Genomic DNA, 18,569 nt, shown 5'->3' on the forward strand with positions numbered 1-18,569 from the left:
CATAATTTAGAGAGAAAAGAACCGTGGTGTGTTGACAGAATCATGAGGAAGGAAGGTATTTTCTTACAGTAGTAGCTTTATCCCTGGCTTTGATGGAGAATGATGCTCTGAAATGTGTCAGGGAATTTCTAGGTTATTAAAATTAAAGGTTTTAAGAGTACTGTGACCCTTTAAATTCAGCCATTTGAAGTGGCACATGGGATATAATTTCAGTTATTTTTCTTGATTTTCGAATTATTTTTGAGGAACACTCTCACTTTGTAGGCTAGGCTAGCCTCAAACCTGTGATGGTTCTGCTGATTCATTCCCTGGGTGCTGGAGTTACAGGTGTGCCTCACTGTGCCCTGCTTTGCATTGTCCATTATTTAAAGGAACTGATGTGGATAGCAGGTGTTCTTATGAGACAGTCAGTAGGTGATATTTCCACAACTAAAGCAAGATAAAGGACCCTTTCCTCCCATGAACCTCTCCATACTGCTCCATGTGCTTTACTGATGAAGCTGCATTAGTAATTACTGTTATGACACCAACATTATGTCTATAGTAGGCTGGGCATGTTTGGGATCCTAGGAGTATGTAAAAGAGGTTTCTGGTTTAAATGGCTGAGACACCAGGGTCATCCTTCGAGTTTGGGTTTGTATTGGATATAGACAAATGCTAGATAAGTAGACTGTGGTTAATAGGACACTGTGCAGATGAACAAACTTTGGAGATGAATGGTCTTGTAGGGTTTAGCTGTGATCAGATTTGTGTTTCTGGTTCTCACTTCCTGGTTAATGTGACACCTGGGAACGTTTATATGTTCATATGCAAACTGCAAATACAATGAAAGATTGGAACAGAAATTATTTTCTGAAAACATGGAGCAAAAGCTCCAGCATTTCCAGCCTGGCAAAGCCTTGCTTTTCTAGTAATTTTCCTAAAGAGGGACCCCGAGTCTCTAAAAGGGTTGTAGACTTGCTTTATCAGAGCAAATCGAACCAGGATTTGTTCTGCATAGCCTGTCTGTCTAAAGATGGGAAGGAAATTGAAATTACTTCAGGAGTCCCTTCATGCCAGAATTGATAGGAAATCACAACATGTCCACATGGTTGGGCTTTCCCGGCGGACTGCCTAGTCATTTCCGGTTCAAAATAGCCATTTCCAGGTCAGAACATCTTTTGTGACTAGGACTCCGTGGCTTTACATGGTTGCGTAAAATGCACGCGGCCATGTAATCTATGCGCATGCGTGGAGTAGCCACATGTGGTCCTCTACCCATGCGCGGCTCACTCTTTAAAAAGCTGGCGCCATGTTGCACAGGTCTCTCTCTTCTTTCCTCTCCTCCTCTTCTCTTCTCTTCTCTTCTCTTCTCTTCTCTTCTCTTCTCTTCTCTTCTCTTCTCTTCTCTTCTCTTCTCTCTCTCCTCTATTCTGTCTTCTTTCTCTCTCTCTCCTCCTCTTCTCTCCTCTCCTCACTCATGTGTGTGCTTCACACAGGCCTGTCACGTCTCTTCCTATCCTATATTAATAAACAGCTCTTCTGTGGATTTGTCCTCTTCGGGACGTGTTCCTCGCAGGGTAAGAGCGCCGATAAATAACTAACAAGTATTCCAAGGCTTCCTTGTCACGAAGCACTCCAGGTCTGCTAGTGAGCAAGTCTTCTCTTCTAGATCGTTAAAGATTGTGGGAAGAGTTCTTGGCCCGCAGATCTTGGCCAGCTACCCAGTCTAGGCAGTGTTTAACTTCACTGTACATTCAGTTTCATAATGTCTTGAGGATGACCAAAGCAGTTAGGAAAACGTGCTGTGGTAACTACAAGCTGCAGTAACTGGCCTTACTTTGAAGGGACATTTCAAAAAGTTGTCTTGATATTATTAGTAGGATCATTTTTTTCTGTAGTCTACCTCCGCCATTTTGCCCTTTATTAACTATGTAGTGATCAGTCATTGCCATTTTTATTAATTGTCTGGTGAGTTATTTAAATATGATAGAAAGTAAGATAAAAATTTAGAATAATAACCTACCATCCCAGCTTTAAAATGTTTAAAACTGTGTACCTACCTAAGAGATGTGTGATTTTCTTATTGCCGTTTGAACCACCAGAACAAGAGTTGACAGACGCAAAGGCCCCTGTGGATCAGACTGTCACCCTTCAGTTTGCCTTCCACTTCGACTCCCTGTCCATCATCCTTTACAACAATGACAGCCACCAGGTAACCAGTACATTTTTTTGTTGCCAGAGATAAATCCTTGAGATTTATCTTGAGAGTTTTTGTATGTTGGCATCTTTTGTTTTAACTATTAATAAAATTTAGTGCGTCTACAAAGCACTATTTGGTCTGAAAAAAAGTACATGGTTCCGTATGCTCAGCCTGGTTTCTATTCTTACCAGTCCAAGGAAGGGTTGTTCAGGGTTTCTCTCTTTCTAGTAACACAGCACCAAAATAGATTTTATCCATCACTAATAGAGGAGTTTTCCATATGACTGACTGGCCATATGTTTAATTTTTTGTATCAGTAGTCATCACTATTTAGGAAGAATAATACTATCTTTGGAACCCTTCATAATTATTTCTCAGTCAGTAATAGATAAGCTTGTACATAATAAGTCAAAAGTCCTTTAGAAAGCCGTTTTGTACTGTATAGTATCTTGTAATAAATATTTTTATTTTATAAATTAGTTATGTCATGTTAATACCTCTAACATGTCATATAACACAGTCTATATCTATTATAGTTTATATCTGTGTTCATATGCATTTCACATGCTATTTGTACTTCATATTTTCTGGAAGTTATACAATATTCATACGTTTCTCCAGCTGAGCTTCATGATAACATCTGTCGTTTGTGCAGTGAACTGCCTGAGGTTCTAGTGTTTGGTGCTCATGCAAATCTCACCAAATGCCTTTACCGAAAGTGCAAGTTCTACGTACTCTGCATTTCACTTAAGGACAGTCGTCTGCTGATCTCCAGCCTGAGGATGCTGTCTTCGGCTTCCTTCTTTAACCTTACTCATGTAGACACTGCATACTGCCACCTTCCTTTGGGTGCATAGCCTTATTTCTCCTATATTTTCCCCTTTTCGTTTCTCACTGCTTTATTTGAGACTCTTCTGAGCTCACACGTGCAGTGCAGTGGCTTCCTTTTTCTGCACTAAGCAGTGGTACAGTTTGTGTCCTTAGTAATTCTCATGAGCCACTTGGAGCTTTTTATTTTGCTCATTTTTATTATTCACTGTTACAGTGCATGAGCCCTGCCTTACCTAAAACCACCACTCTAGACATCTGCCTCAGGGATTGATTGGAAATGTCTGTGTTAAAGCATCAGCGGTGTAACAGGTCCTTTCTGTCAGTAGTTACACAAGTGTGTGATGATGTCTGTGTTTATAAGTTAAAAGCACTCTCTTTGCCAGTAATACTACCATTCTCACCTCCCTGCAGTCACTGTATTGTCTGAAATTAGTGAACATGTTGAGGACTGGCCAGTGTGCCAGGCATACACACAGGCACCTGAGTGCACGCCTGTCCTCACCTATGTTCATAGTACTCGGTTCCGTTTATGTGACTCAGCACTTAGAAACGTTGTAAATTGGTTTGCATTTAGGCTTTGAATTAAGTAATGTACTTAAATGTATTTATAATATCTAAAGATCACGTATTCCTTTGCTTGGAAAATGTACTACAGGAGTCCAGACTTTCATTTCATAATGACAGTTTCCGTCTTGGTGAGCTCAGACTACACCTGATGGCCTCTGCAGGGAGGATGTTCAAGGATGGGTCTATGAATGTCAGCCTTAAACTGAAGACGTGCACTCTTGATGATCTCCGCGAAGGCATTGAAAGGGCAACATCCAGGTTTGTCAGATCAGGGTTTCCGGTGCAGGGTGTCAGGGGGATGTCAGCCCGCCATTGTGAGGTATGGATCCTAGGGAGAGTCTATCCTTTGGTCGTATTTTCAGAATTGAGTTGTGAGGAGGGGTAATGATGCTCTCTGATCCCTCTGCTTCAAACTTTAAATGAAAGGGGAATTTATTAGTAAAACCAAGTCCCATCTTACCCGTGACAACTAGAAGACTTAGGAGTTTTAATGACTAAACCCACAGAGGGTTGGTAATGTATTTTTCCAGATGATTCCCAATAGGCAGAATTACTATTTTTGAGAATCCTTAAATTTGTGCATCCTTTTTTTTCTTGTTTATTTTGTCTTTTAAAACAATGCTACAGAATTTCTTTCAGTTTAGTGGGAATATACTCTGTAGCATTGTCACATTATCAACCCATTTTGAAAGATTAACTTTGCCAGGTCATGGTGGCACACTTCTTTAATCCCAGCACTCGGGAGGCAGAGACAGGCAGATGTCTGTGAGTTTGGGGCCAACCTGGTCTACAGAGTGAGTTCCAGGAAATCCAGGACTATTACACAGAGAAACCCTGTCTTGAAAAAAACCAAAAAACAAAACAACAAAAAAGATTAACTTGTATTAGTCTGGTATGAGATATGGAAGTATGTATGTAACCTAAATTGCTTAATGTGTTTTTATTGCTTTCTCATGTAATGAGATGTGTCATATTTTGTACTTTTTGTCTGTGAAAGACTATATGGATATTTAAACTTGGACAGCATTGTCTATTTACTGGATTCTGCTGAACCCTGTGGTTTTCAGAGAAGTGAACGAGCAAGGAAAGTGTGCTATCACGCAACCAGCTTTTCTAGTCACAAATTTTATGGCCAAGGGAGCTCTTCACAGCTCTTTAGGCAATAGTAACAGATTGATTGATGAAATCATCGTGTTTGGTAGCCTTAATCTCTTCATCACATGTGAGGGTGTATAGGAACTATCACTGTAGATACTGATGAACACTTGTTGATTTGGGTTGCATTGAGCACTATGGGAATAAATTCTATATGGCAATCAAATGATATAGATAAATTATTTCAGGGGGTTTTATTTAGTGGAATAAAAAGCCTGTGTTGTATTTTGATGGACTGTGTTCATGCATTGCTGATTGCCCAAGGTCATTTCCAGTACTTCTTGGTTTCTCTGGTATTGCATTATAATTACAGAATATCCATAATTGCTTAATCACATGAATCTTTCTTTGGAGATTAGGCAGCCATGTCTTGGTTGCTAGTTGGGTGATTACGTTCCAATTAACACCGCTGTATTTTCTATTCAGATTAGAAACTGAAGATGACTAAGACACAAGGGAGCATCCCATCCCTTTGTTATCTCAGCAGGAGAGAGAGGAGTAAAATAGCGAATGGCATGTTTGTCTTTCAGGATGATTGACAGAAAGAATGACCAAGATAACAACAGTTCTATGATTGATATAAGTTATAGACAAGATAAAAATGGAAGCCAGATCGATGCTGTTCTTGATAAGCTATACGTGTGTGCCAGTGTGGAGTTTCTGATGACCGTGGCCGATTTCTTCATCAAAGCTATGCCTCAGAGTCCAGAAAACATAGCAAAAGAAATACAGATTCCGTCAAGACAGACTGCCACGGGGAGAGTCAAGACGGAGAAAGGTTAGGAGAACTTACCTGTCTGTCCTGCATGAAGATGTCTGTATTTTAGAGAAAAGTTAGAAGCAGAACCCGGGGGTGGAGAATTTGAAGAAGCAAATCTGGGCTTTTAGATTTAAGCACATTCTTTCTAAAACTCCAGGAAGTAATTGTTTTAAATGAGTTACAATAGATGTGTTCTGTGATAGTACGGAAACTGTTCTGGCTCCATTCAGAGTTTTCTTCGTTCCGAAACGGAGTTAACCAGTCAGTGATTACCTGTTTTATAGAAGGGAGTCATTTATAAAGGACTTCCGGTGCATTGACGGGCAACAGACAAGCTGGAAGGGGGAGGCTGGGACAGGAGAGGACGCGGCATGGCTTTGGTTCCTTAAACTTTGAGGGAGACTGTGAATGCCTGGTGTAGGAGAAAGGCAGAAGCCACTTCAACTTGGTAGCTGTTATATTCCAGCTTAGTCAAGTAGATTGGCGATTCTCTGTGTTAAATCTTAAGTGTTTTTCAGATCAGGTATTGTGTTTGATTTTGTTTTCTCTGATGTAAAACCTGGCAAAGTCACAAACTGAGTGTGCACGGGCAAGATTGGAATATTATTTTCCCATTTGCTGTAATGTTTTGAATAGTGATCATACGTGGTCATACCTGTAGATCATACGGCATGGAGAGTGGTCTTTTGGGTGAGACCCAAGTGAATTAGTGGCAGTGGTTAATCTGCTTCATTGGAATCTTTTCCTCACAGCTCTCTGATTTCTGCTCCTGGCCCTACACCCTACTTAACACATTGTATGTTTGCTTATATGTGCATACACCTGCATTCTGTCCCAAGGAACCTCCCAAACCATGACATTTCTAAATGCTCCAGTAGTAATGACCATCTATGGCTAGATTTCTGATTGCATCTTTTTAAATATAGAATCAACAGTGGATAGATGGCCTGTTGTGAAGAGTTACATTAAAGTTTTCTTCCCCTGGTGTTTTCTTCAGATGAGTCTGTAAGGCCAAATATGACCCTGAAGGCCATGCTCACAGACCCCGAAGTAGTCTTTGTGGCCAACCTGACAAGGGCCGACGCTCCTGCTCTGACAGCCTCCTTCCAGTGTAACGTCTCCCTGTCAACCTCCAAACTGGAGCAGATGATGGAAGCTTCTGTGAGAGATCTGAGAGTGCTCGCCTGCCCCTTCTTGAGAGAAAGGAGAGGGAAGAGTGTCACCACGGTGAGGAAGACTGTGGACACTGCTTGTGAAGCCAGGGGGAGAGTGGAATCCTAGACTCTGCTAGGGAGACCTTGCTGCACATCACAGATGTGGACTTGATGGTTCGGGCCTTGAGGTTGGACAGTATTAGGAGGCTGAGTCATGCCCACCAGTGGCAGAAGTAGGGGTGCCTCCAGATGAACTCTTTTTGTTCTTGCATTTCTAGTGGATAGATTTTGAATTTGATCAGGACCCAGTGTTTTGTTTTTTTCCCCCCAGCTTTCTGTTGGTTTTCTGCAATATAACCAGTGAATGAGTGAAAAAACAAACTTGGTGTGAAAAAAATGTCATTCGAGTCATGTGACTAAAAGAGAGGGTTGCATTCTGTTGTTAAAAGTTAATTTAAATTATGCTTTTCATTATTATTGAAATTTGTGATTTTTCGCTAATTACCTTACTTATGGCAGTGATTTTTAGTGCCCTGTCTATAACGTTGTGGAAAGAGAATCTTAGATCACTTGACTCACTTGCAGCACTGTTTTGAATCTGAAGAGTTTTGGGGCTCTGTTATAAGCACAGAGAAGTCAAGCACAAACCTCTGTAATTGATCATGAGTTATTCTTCGATGTGCCATCTTTTACATGTCGTAGAAAACTGAGAGCTGTTATGTCATTGAAGACAGGTTCTACTTAAATAATTGTGCCATTGTCCTGGCCTCATTTAGTAAGAGGCAAAACTACTTTATATCTTTAATGACATATATAGGATTGCAGGGTTCATAGTTCAGTCATCACGTTTGAAAACTTGAGATCTGTCCACAGAAGAACCGTCTGTGGTATTCACAGCTAATTAGTCTTCAGGAGACATCATGTACTCAGTGCACCCTAGGCATTAGCTCATGTTTATAGTTACCTCAAGAAGGTGCATTTTATTCAAGGCATCATCTAGAAGGTATTTCGGCAAGAGGGGATACTTTGGGATAGTAAACCCACATCCCCATTCCTTCTCTTTTTGGATTTGGAGTGAGGGCCCTTTTCAGAACTGCTTAGAGTCCTTGAACTGTGCCAGCTTTTTTTCTGGTGTAGAAGAGAGTCACTAAGAGCATCAGCTAGTGTGCCTTTGCTTGTAAAGCTGGGCTAGTTCTTACAAGTGTGTGGTACACAATGAATCGTTACTGGGGAAATGTGACTTTCATTTTTCTGTTTGTAGGTGTTACAACCCTGCTCTTTATTTATGGAAAAGTGCACATGGGCTTCAGGAAAACAAAACATAAATGTCATGGTTAAAGAGTTTGTAATTAAGGTTGGTGCCTTTCATACATATTCTTTGACTGAAGGTTCGTTTTTTACTTTTATGCAGTATTGTATATTTTCAGAGACCAATAATGATTGAACCAAGGCTTACATTGATTTCATCTGCAGTATTGTGTAAATGACAGTGTATTTTTCTGACTTTAACTGGATAGTCTTAAGTTGTGTTTTGCTAACCAATGAATTTACCAGTTTAAATACATGGAATGCTAAGTGGAACAAAACCGCTTTGAATTTATATGTATTTTCCCTAAGACAGTAGGTTAACTGCTGAGATAATATTTCATATCTGTCTATATTATTTATTTATTCAATACGTATTTTATTCTTTTATTTTTGAAGTAGGGTCTTACTTTGTAGCCCCAGCTGGCCTTTAATTCACAGAGATCCCCCTGACTGCCACCAACTGCTGGTTAGATTAAAGGTCTGTGCCACCACATTCTTCCAGTCAATTTTTTCTCTTACTGTGTGTAAACGTGTCCTGTGTCGGGCATTGGGTAGTCATAGTTCTTTCCTACAAGAGAGTTAATGCCACACATAAGAGAGAGAAGGAAAATAGTGATTATAGCAGTCCACACAGGGTGCTGTTGAGAGAACAGCACCAGCCAGACGGGTGCATAAGCAAAGGGCCCTGCAAACAGGGCTTCCTGAACTGAGTCTTTGGACGTTGGACGATTGGTGAAGAGAAAGGCTGTCCCCCTAGAACTGGCAGTATGCACAAAGTTTGAAGAACTTGAACTTAAGAACTTAGAGGGTGGGCCGCAGTGGCCGGACAGATGGTATGGTAGAGCGTAAGACTCCGAGCACTCCTTAACTGTAGGATATGTTCACAAGGCCAGGGAAGACAGAGGTCTCTGCTGATGATCGGTAAAGAAGCGGTGTGTGCTGGAGTCTCTATTTGGTGATGTCTTACGTCTGTCTGCTCAGCCTGTTAGAAGAGTGGAGGTTGTGAGAAATGAACAGTAAAGGGATCTTTCTAAGTTATTTACCCCAAGGTGCTTCAAATTCCAGAGAACTCTGGCTAGCCAATCCATCAGGCACTGCCTCACAAGGAACTTTTTGTACACAGCCAAGGAGAGTTTGGATCTATTTTGATAGTGCTGGAAAGTGTCCAGGGATTGTAACACAACAGTGCCTTGCCTAGATGTGGCATTGAAGACACTTGTGCTGGTGGCCTTTGGAGGGTGGGCTGAGGGTGCTGGCTGGATTCAAGGTATTGTTTGTGTAGCACTGAGGTAGGGATAGGAATGAGGGTGAGCCAGGGCACTCTCCAGGGATGATTTCTAGATTATTTCTAGAATCTGGGGTCTGATGAGAGGGTCTCCAATCTCAGCCTCCTGCTTTTGACCTTGGTGAAAAAGTTGGCTACGTGTGTAAAGTTTCGTTGATGTTCGTGTAACGTTATCTAATCCTGAGTTCTTAGTTTCCCCTTTGGCTTTTGAATGTTGATGAAACATGGACTACTTAATTCCAGGCAACCCGGGCTGGAATCGTTAAGCTGTTAGTTGAATTCCTGTTTTTTTTACATTCCTTTGTTCAGAACTTAATATATTGAAATTTAAGTTACTTAATCTTTAACTTTTGAAATCATGTGTTTTAATTCTCCCGTGGGAAGGAGTCTATTCTAAATATTTTTCTGCTTTCCTTTTTAAAGATCTCGCCTATAATCCTTAATACTGTGATGACAATCCTGGCTGCTATGTCCCCAAAGGCCAAAGAAGATGAGTCGAAAGACACTGCTAAGGAGATGGACAATCTCTGGGCTGTCAAGTCTATCACTGACTATAACTCTTGGTTTCTTGGTGTTGACATGGCGACGGAAGTGACAGAAAATTTCAGAGCGTTTGACCATCCACCAGTAGAGGAGAATTGTGTGATTGCCGTGGAGTCTGTTCAAGTCACCTTAGAATGTGGCCTTGGGCATCGCACTGTGCCCTTGTTATTGGCAGAGTCTAAGTTTTCTGGAAATGTAAAAAACTGGACTTCTCTAATGGCTGCTGCTGCTGACATGACCCTAGAGGTATGGCCACATTGGCACCCCCCAGAGTACAGCTGGAAAGGACTGTTGCAGAAGTAAGAGGCACAGCTGTCTCCACGTGAAAAGATGGCATAGCCTGATGTTCAGTGTGATGGTGTAGAATTCCATGGGATAATTCCTCTTAAAGAATCTCTTGCTAGCTGATCTATGGCAGGAGAGCAATAGAAAGTGGGGAATTATGTTGTATTTTTGTGTGTTTCTTGAGGTGGGTTTTAAAATGGCTTTTGATGTAAAACAGGAGTTTAGTATATGTTTTCTCTGGATTACATAATTATATGATTAACGTTGAACAACCAAGTAATGGGAATTCTGTACCTTTTCAGGTTCACTATTATAATGAAATCCATGCGGTCTGGGAACCACTGATTGAAAGAGTGGAGGGGAAAAAACCGTGGAGCTTGAAACTTAACGTAAGGAAGCCAGTGCTTTGTACAGCATAATGCCAGGCATAGTCCTTAGGAGTTTTTAGTTCGGTGATTTTCCAGGATTTGTTCCAGGGTCTGTGAAACCCCTTAAAAAGTTCTTGAGGCGATATCTCCTTCCACAGTAATACATCATATATAATTCTTATTCCCATTTTCTCATGAATACACAGTATAGTTTTCGAGAGACCGAATATTGAAGTTCAGCAGGCTGTATGTGCAGCAGAGATGAGAATTTATCTCTTACTGCAGGCATTCAAGGCACTTGTCAAAGCCTGTCTTTGTGTTTATGTATTTAAGATCGTTTTTCTATTAAAATGTTAATATCAGGGATAGCACTTCCACTCTTACGACCACAGGGCCAGCTCTGCCACCTCCCACAGGCCAGGCCACCATAAGACAGGTGAGAAATAGGGACAGCTCTCCCATGTTCACAACTCTGGGGCTGGCTCACACACACCTGACCTGACGGTGTGGCTCTATCGCACCGCCCTGGTGAGGTGCAGCTGGCCGGGGTCTGGGACAGTTCTCCTGTTCTTATGACCACAGGACCCAGCATCGATAGGGTGGTAGAAGCCAGAGGCCTGGAACCAGACCAGTGACTCTTTGCCATGCACACTTGCAAGTAAAGATAAATGGACAAAGGGGTTTACAGCATGCCTCACAGTGTCACGCTGCAGCTTCTGTGATGAGATGTTTAAGTTTTTCCCTTTCTTTTCTTTTTTGTCCTCCTTAAATTTTGTTTTATTTGGAGGGTGCGCAGGGGTGGAGGGAAATGAATGGGATCAAAATACATGATGTAAAAGACACATAGAATTTAAAAAAAAGGTTAATACATAATGTTTATTTTTAAATATTAAAAGCGTTCTCAGTTTTCATTTCTAATATAGTACATATTGGTAGATGAAACTCATGAGTGGAACCTTTTTAACTATCCAGTCATTTTTTTAGGGATGAGCCTCCCAAATTGAGAATTAGTAGCTGGGTGGTGGTGGCACATGCCTTTAATCCTGGGAGGCAGAGACAGGCAGATCTCTGTGAATTCAAGGCCAGCCTGGTCTACAGAGTGAGTTCCATTCAGGTTCCAAAGCTATAGAGAAGAAACCCTGTCTGGAAAGAGAGAGAGAGAGAGAGAGAGAGAGAGAGAGAGAGAGAGAGAGAGAGAGAACACTAATATTATTATAAATTCTCTCTCTGTTTTTGACATTTATTATTTGACATTTAGTATTTCACAAGCCTTAATGTTGAAGTATGTTTTTCTAGGTATGCAGGAATGTGAGATGTGTGCTATTAACAGACCATTACCACTGAGCCTCGCTGAGGTCACTGATGGAGGAGTCTCACATATAGAAACTGCTAGCAAATTCTTTTTTAAAGATGACCATTCACTTAACCTTCTATCCCTACTCCTCCTGACTAAAGTAGAGATAGTATCTGGTCTACCTCTCTCTGGCATAATGAGACTGAAAGAAAATATTTAACAAAAGATTTGAAATGCTATTGGAATAAAATCATGAATGTTATTTGCAATAAATGCAATCCTAAAGCTTACCATATTACTTACCACAGAAGCATAGGAAAAATCATCTTATCTCCAGATGACATTTCCAGAATGTTAGACTTTGGGTCCACCTTCAGTTGCTCAGCAACTCAAAACCCAGTCACACATGTTCAGGAACTAGCTTGCCCTGGCAGTGCAAGGAGTCAGAAAGTATGGCTGAGTCCTCATGCTTTGACCTTGGCATCGTGTTGACCATTTCCTTGTCCATGTCCTAAGTGCAGAGAGAAGGCTGCTGATCTTTGCCGAATCACAGGGATGCTCTTTATGGTTGAAAATGAGATCTTGAGGAGCCATATTGTGAACTAACCAGTTCAGCTGAATCCTCAGTTTGAGCTTTTAAAAGTGACCATTGGTTATTTGGCTGAAAACTTAAGTTCTGTATGGTGTTTATCTTCCTAGGTGAAGAAGAACCCGATCCAGGATAAAAGTTTAATGCCGGGTGATGATTTTATTCCTGAGCCACAAATGGCAGTTCTTATTTCTTCAGGAGCTACGATGAATATCACAATATCCAAAAGTTGTCTTAATGTTTTCAACAATTTAGCAAAAGTATGTGTGATTCTGAATTGGAATGTTTCATGTCGATTTAAGAAGGAAATTTGGATTTTTTTTTTTTTTGTCATCAAAATGAATTTCAGAAAACGTGTAGCGGTGGTAAAGTGCTCATAAGAAATACACTGCTGGGGTTTTACTGTGTTGTGTTCCCTTGCAGGGTTTCTCGGAGGGAGCTGCTTCCACTTTCGACTACTCTCTAAAAGACAGGGCTCCTTTTACAGTCAGAAATGCCCTAGGTGTTCCCATTAAGGTGCAGCCCAATCGTAATCTCAGGGTGATGGGTTCCCCGGAGAAGAGTGACCTTTATGATGTGGGTGCTGGTCAGCATTTGGAGCTTGAATATGCCAGCCTGGAGCCTTCACGTCAAGGCAAGCTGTCGATCCTGAGTCGACAGGAGAGTTCCTTCTTCACGCTGACCTTCGGTATGCTGAGTCCTGTGTCTCCAGAGCATTGCAGAAATTGTGGCAGCTTATTTTTGGGAAATCATACAGTGCTGTTTTACTGAAGATGTCCTGTGAGACATTGTCAGAGGTTGCAGTAAACAGATGATAATTCATCTTTGGGTTTTTCTAAATATAAAATTAACCTTAATTAATAAGTACCCTATAAAATGATTATTACTATGCCCTAAATAATAAGTATTATGTTTCAGAAAGGATAAGCATTCAGTTAAGGGAGAAAAGTAGTCATAAGCAGAAATCTAAAATATTGATGGTAATGATGCCATTACAAAGACAAGGGGATTGTTATTACCTAGTTTAGAGAATAAAAAAAAATAGGTTGGGTTTTATTTGTTTTTAGCATATTCAGCCCCTCATTGTTTGTAGCAAAAAGTTTTATATTATTAGTTGTTTTTCTTTTTCTTTTTAAATCTCTGAGTCTTAGGAAAACACACATTTTCTAATGATGAGCAAACATACCCTTGTCATTATTGTGACATGTTGTTATTTTGCTTAAATTATTTATTTATTTTATGGGTGTTTTGCTTACATGTATGTCTGTGTACCATGTGTGTGCCTGGTGCCCTTGGAGGCCAGAAGAGGACTTTGGACCACCTAGAGCTGGTATTATAGATGGTTGTAAGGTGCCATATGGGTGCTGGGAATTGAACCCAGGTCCTCTGCAAGAGCAACAAGTGCTCTTTACTTCTGTGCCATCTCTCTAGGTCCAGGGTTTGTTATTATTAAAAAGTGAATATTTATGCTGAGTGTCAGTGACACAACACCCTTAATCCCAGCACTTGGGAGGCAGAGCCAGGTGGATCTCTGTGAGTTAAAGGCCAGCTTGGTCTACAGAGCGAGATCCAGGACAGGCACCAAAACTACATGGAGAAACCCTGTCTTGAAACCCTCCCCCACAAAAAGTGAATATTTATAATTGTCTTCCACTGTGCTCTGCTTTAGTACCACGTGGCTATACAGAAGTGGGCAGTGTCCCCGTGGCCAGGCCCGGCAGGCGATTGTATAATGTACGGAATCCCAATGCCAGCCGATCTGATTCTGTGTTGGTGCAGATTGACGCAACAGAAGGAAATAAGGTCATCACTCTTCGCTCGCCTCTGCAGGTAATGTGTGACTACATGTGTCCCTTTGGAGTGCCAGGCAGAGTCCAGTCATTTAGCTGGGTTTGAGAGGTGCAGTGAAATTTCCTGGGCACCTCTGATGACTTAGGAGTGAACCAGCTTCTGTTCCTGCCTGGCTCTGTCACTGTGGTTTATTTTAAATGGTTTGAAAAGCAGTTTTATTTATTTCTTTTTTTAAGCCCAGTTTCACTGCCCATAAACCCATAGCACTTACATTCCTTTAGAGATTTGGAAACCCTTAAACATCTCAACAGTATTAGGTTCTTTTAGGAATTTGGTCTGAGATGCTGTAATTATGGTTGATTGTCAAGTAGGATGATAGCCTTCTGTCCTCTAGGTCTGTCATCACTTGAGGTTATATTTTTCAGATGTGTGTGAGGTGTTTGGAATGGCCAACTCTCGTGTTAAAAAAAAGAAAGGCATTTTAGTCTTATAAATATTTTCCTTTCTACTTTTGGGGTTCTACCAACCAAACCTTTTGGTCTCTCCAGTGCTCCTACAGGCTTCATGTGTCAGTGTAGAGAACATTTCTCTCTGCCTGACGCGTGCGTACAGATTGGAAATAATTCACATCTGGACCCTGTCCCATCGCAGTTCATTGTTAGCTGCAGGACCCACCACAGGGCAGTCAGGAAAAGAGCTCCATGGCTGTGCTCATTACTTTCTCACCTGGTGTGTTAACGGGAGGCTGTGATGGGGAAAACATGGCTGAACTCTTCAAGAGTGGTGCGTCCTTAATAGTGGCATAGACTAACAGTGTCCATGTGATATGTAGATGATGTGGTAATGTCGACTTGGAACTGTCACTTAAACATGAAGTTTAATGTTGATCTGTAACACTTAAATACCTAAATATTATTGTTAGCCCATGGACATATCTTCCAATGTTAAGTTGAAGTTTTTTAGATCTATAGTAAATCTTTGTACTGCTAATACTTTCTTTTTAACTTCTGTATCGGTTTTAAAAAAACATTTCTATGTCCACCTCAACAGATTAAAAACCACTTCTCAATAGCATTTATCATCTATAAATTTGTCAAGAATGTTAAGCTGTTTGAGCGCATTGGAATAGCCAGACCTGAGGAGGAGTTCCATGTCCCTTTGGATTCCTACAGGTGTGCACGTCCTCGGATGTATTAAACTTCCAAATGGGATGATGGTCACCAGAGCTGGGGGTGGATGGGCAGGCAGCACTGCCGAGGAAATTTTAGGGTCTTGGGGTGTTGGGTGTGGAGTACAGAAGGGGAAGTGTGCACAGTTAGCATAGGGTGTGTGGAAATGCCTTAGTGAAGCCTGTCAATTAGTACAATTAACGTGGGTTGTTAATTATATAAATAAATACATGTTGTAAAAGAAAATGAACTTGTGTATTCTTAGTTTTATGAATTGGATCTCTATATTTTAGGGAGAGCAGCCTCACATTTTTACTTTCCTAGCCACACAACAGCTATTTTTAGGACCCATAAGAATTTATTCTTTTGAATAGAAATACATGTGTTATCTTTGAATTTACAATAAACCCTTCCTCAGATATTTGATGCCTTATAATTTTCTAAGATTATATATCTTATTAGCTTGCCTTTAGAGTCAAAATGAAACTATTTTAAGTTGTCCTTCCTCTGGGGGGCAGTTCTGTCTCTTTGGACATGTTCTGAGCTTTCTTAGCAGTGGTTTCTGCATTTGTAAGAGCATCAGTACCCACCTTAGTGAGTCACAACAAAGAATCTGAGGTTCTTTTCCTTCCCTTCTGTCGACCCCTCTGTAGATGTCAGCTGTACGTCCAGCCAGCTGGAAGCTTAGAGCAGCAGTACACTCAGTCCACCACGTACATTTCCTGGAAGGAAGAGCTTCACCGTAGCAAGGAGGTCAGGTGCATGCTACAGTGCCCTGCATTGGAAGTCAACTTCTTACCCCTCATCGTGAACACGGTCGCCCTGCCTGATGAGCTGAGCTACATCGGTGCCCATGGGGAAGACTGGGACCCAGCCTACGTGATCCACCTTTACCCTCCTCTTACCTTGCGGAACCTTCTCCCGTATTCGCTAAGATACTTGCTTGAGGTTTGCGTCTTGAATTTTTATGACGATTACTATTATTGTACAGAGTAAATTCTTGTTCTGTTTTGTGGTATCAGTTTAAGTCCGTGTTGCCTGTTTTTAAGATGCATTTATTCTAGCTACCCTGGCACAGCTCTGCCGCTAGGCCTTCTACTATGTGCTTTCTGTGGATTTGCATGCTTCAGTCCTCGCCGTAGCCTCTGGGGTGGGTGCAGACCTTTTGGCCCATTTTACTGAGTTGCAGAGGGGTCAATGACTGATCCAAGCAAGGTCCTACTGCTAGACATTGATGAAACTGGGATGTAAACCCAGGCAGTTCAGTTTCCCAGTTCCTGCTTCTTTTCTCTGCTGTGTTTGTTGTAAATTAAAAGTCTCTTTATTATGTTAAGTCTAACATAATAAAGTTGGGTTGGGGATTTAGCTCAGTGGTAGAACACTTGCCTAGCAAATGCAAGGCCCTGGGTTCAGTCCTCAGCTCTGAAAAAACAAAAACAAAAAACCAAAAAAACCAAATATTATGTTAAGTCTAAAGGAGAGAAAAATGCAAATGGAAGTATTTCATCCTGATTTTTGCCTGGAAGTTTACGCCGAAAGTAGAATTCACTATCTGCCGTGTGGACACATGGGTGCTATAAATATGAGTGGATTTACACGTTCTGTGTTGTTTTAAAATGCAATAGCCCCTCTGTGAATTCATTACTAAAAATGGTGGTTCAAGATTTCAATTTCTTAATCACTTTATTCCTATATATCTTAGTTTCTAATTGAAACTGTTTCCCCTTCATGCTGTTATACTTTGTGATCATATATTAAATCTATATACTATATATGTTTTTATATGTAGGGAATTAAAAAAAATCAAAGTAAAAAAATTGCAATGGCCTTAGGAAGTGTCTGGAACCTTAAATGATTCTTTTTCTTTATCAAACAACGATCCCTTCATGAGTATGGAAACAAAAGTTAATTAAGCAAACCAAATGTCATATGTTGTCTAAAAGAAGGCCACAGTAGGGAAGCCCAGTTTCTATTGCTAAAAGATTTATTCTTTGTTTTTAAGTGTGTGTGTGTGTGTGTGTGTGTGTGTGTGTGTGTGTGTACATGTGTGAGTGCAGCATCCTAGGAGTCTAGAAGAAGGCCTCATTCTTGGAGTTGGGAGTCACAGGTGGCTGTGGGCCATTGAATGTGGGTGCTGGGAGCTGAATTCAGGTCCACTGCAAGAGCAGTACATTTCCTAAGTGCTGCACCGTCTCTCCAGCCCATGCATTAATTTTTAGAGTAGTTCACCTTACTTATTTTCCCAGTTCTGTACATACAGCAGCCACGAGCCACGGTATGGGAATAGAGAGGATAAAACTGATGCTCATTTGGTGAAGTGGCTCATGTTATGATCTGGCTCTAACAGGAATGGCTGGGCTCCCAGATCCAGTCTTGGCATAGACACAGATTTTTCTCAAAGCTTAGGGTGGTTTCCCTACAGATAGCCAGAAGACACCGACTGTGGCTGTGATATGGTTTCCTGTGGAGTCCTTAGTAATCGCTGGGAATTTCTAACGTATTGGTGGGGTTAGCCTTGGTGGTCAGCCTTCCTGGGCAGGATATTTAACTACATGTGTAAACTACAGATTTTGGTATTAAAGAGGATAGGTAAACTTGGTTGTATGTGGTTGTTTTTAGGGAACTGCAGAAACCCACGAGCTGGCAGAAGGCTGTGCTGCCGATGTTCTGCACTCTCGAATCAGCGGCGAGATCATGGAGTTAGTCCTGGTCAAATACCTGGGCAAGAACTGGAACGGACACTTGCGCATTTGTGACACACTCCCCGAGTTCTTCCTCGTGTGCTTTTCCTCAGACACGGCGGAAGTGCTGACAGTTGACTTGTCAGTGCACGTCAGGCGAATTGGCTGCCGAATGGAGCTGTCTGTCTTTAGTCCCTATTGGCTGATCAACAAAACTTCTCGGGTTCTCCAGTATTGCTCTGAGGAGATACAGGTTAAACATCCAGCCGATTTCAGGGACATCATTCTATTCTCCTTCAAGAAGAAGAACATTTTTAGCAAAAATAAGGTATGCTCTAGCAAGTTAAAATAGGAAAGCTGCTAAATCTAGAGACTTGGGAATCTACAAGCATGTTTGGGCTGTGTGAGCAGCACCTTTGGTATATATTAAGTCCAAGGAGACTTTAAAGACCACAGAGTCCGCCTGGACATTCTTCAGGGCGGTAGGCTCACTGCTGGCAGTCAAGTCCTGCTGGGTGGAATGCTGTATTTTCTTCACTGTTGCAGTGTTGTGTGGCGGTGTGAACACATGTAGCAGTTGGCCTTCCCTGTGCTTCCTAAGCCAGCC

At 41.4% G+C, this 18,569-nt stretch overlaps 1 protein-coding gene across 3 annotated transcripts in view; it reads left to right on the forward strand.

Annotated features, from left to right (window-relative positions):
• Positions 1-18,569, forward strand: part of Vps13c (vacuolar protein sorting 13 homolog C) — a 160,202-nt gene that overhangs the window by 101,580 nt on the left and 40,053 nt on the right. For all 3 annotated transcript variants that reach the window (XM_036193188.1, XM_036193189.1, XM_036193190.1), the window contains 13 exons: positions 2,085-2,194; positions 3,669-3,838; positions 5,266-5,513; positions 6,493-6,722; positions 7,911-8,003; positions 9,666-10,031; positions 10,373-10,459; positions 12,432-12,581; positions 12,745-13,009; positions 13,991-14,151; positions 15,163-15,284; positions 15,935-16,229; positions 17,901-18,290. In XM_036193188.1, the coding sequence (XP_036049081.1) occupies positions 2,085-2,194; positions 3,669-3,838; positions 5,266-5,513; positions 6,493-6,722; positions 7,911-8,003; positions 9,666-10,031; positions 10,373-10,459; positions 12,432-12,581; positions 12,745-13,009; positions 13,991-14,151; positions 15,163-15,284; positions 15,935-16,229; positions 17,901-18,290 (2,687 nt within the window). The remainder of the gene's footprint in view (positions 1-2,084; positions 2,195-3,668; positions 3,839-5,265; positions 5,514-6,492; positions 6,723-7,910; positions 8,004-9,665; positions 10,032-10,372; positions 10,460-12,431; positions 12,582-12,744; positions 13,010-13,990; positions 14,152-15,162; positions 15,285-15,934; positions 16,230-17,900; positions 18,291-18,569) is intronic.

This window comes from Onychomys torridus, chromosome 7 (genome assembly GCF_903995425.1).
Source record: "Onychomys torridus chromosome 7, mOncTor1.1, whole genome shotgun sequence".
In the NCBI taxonomy this organism is placed as follows: Eukaryota; Metazoa; Chordata; class Mammalia; order Rodentia; family Cricetidae; genus Onychomys; species Onychomys torridus.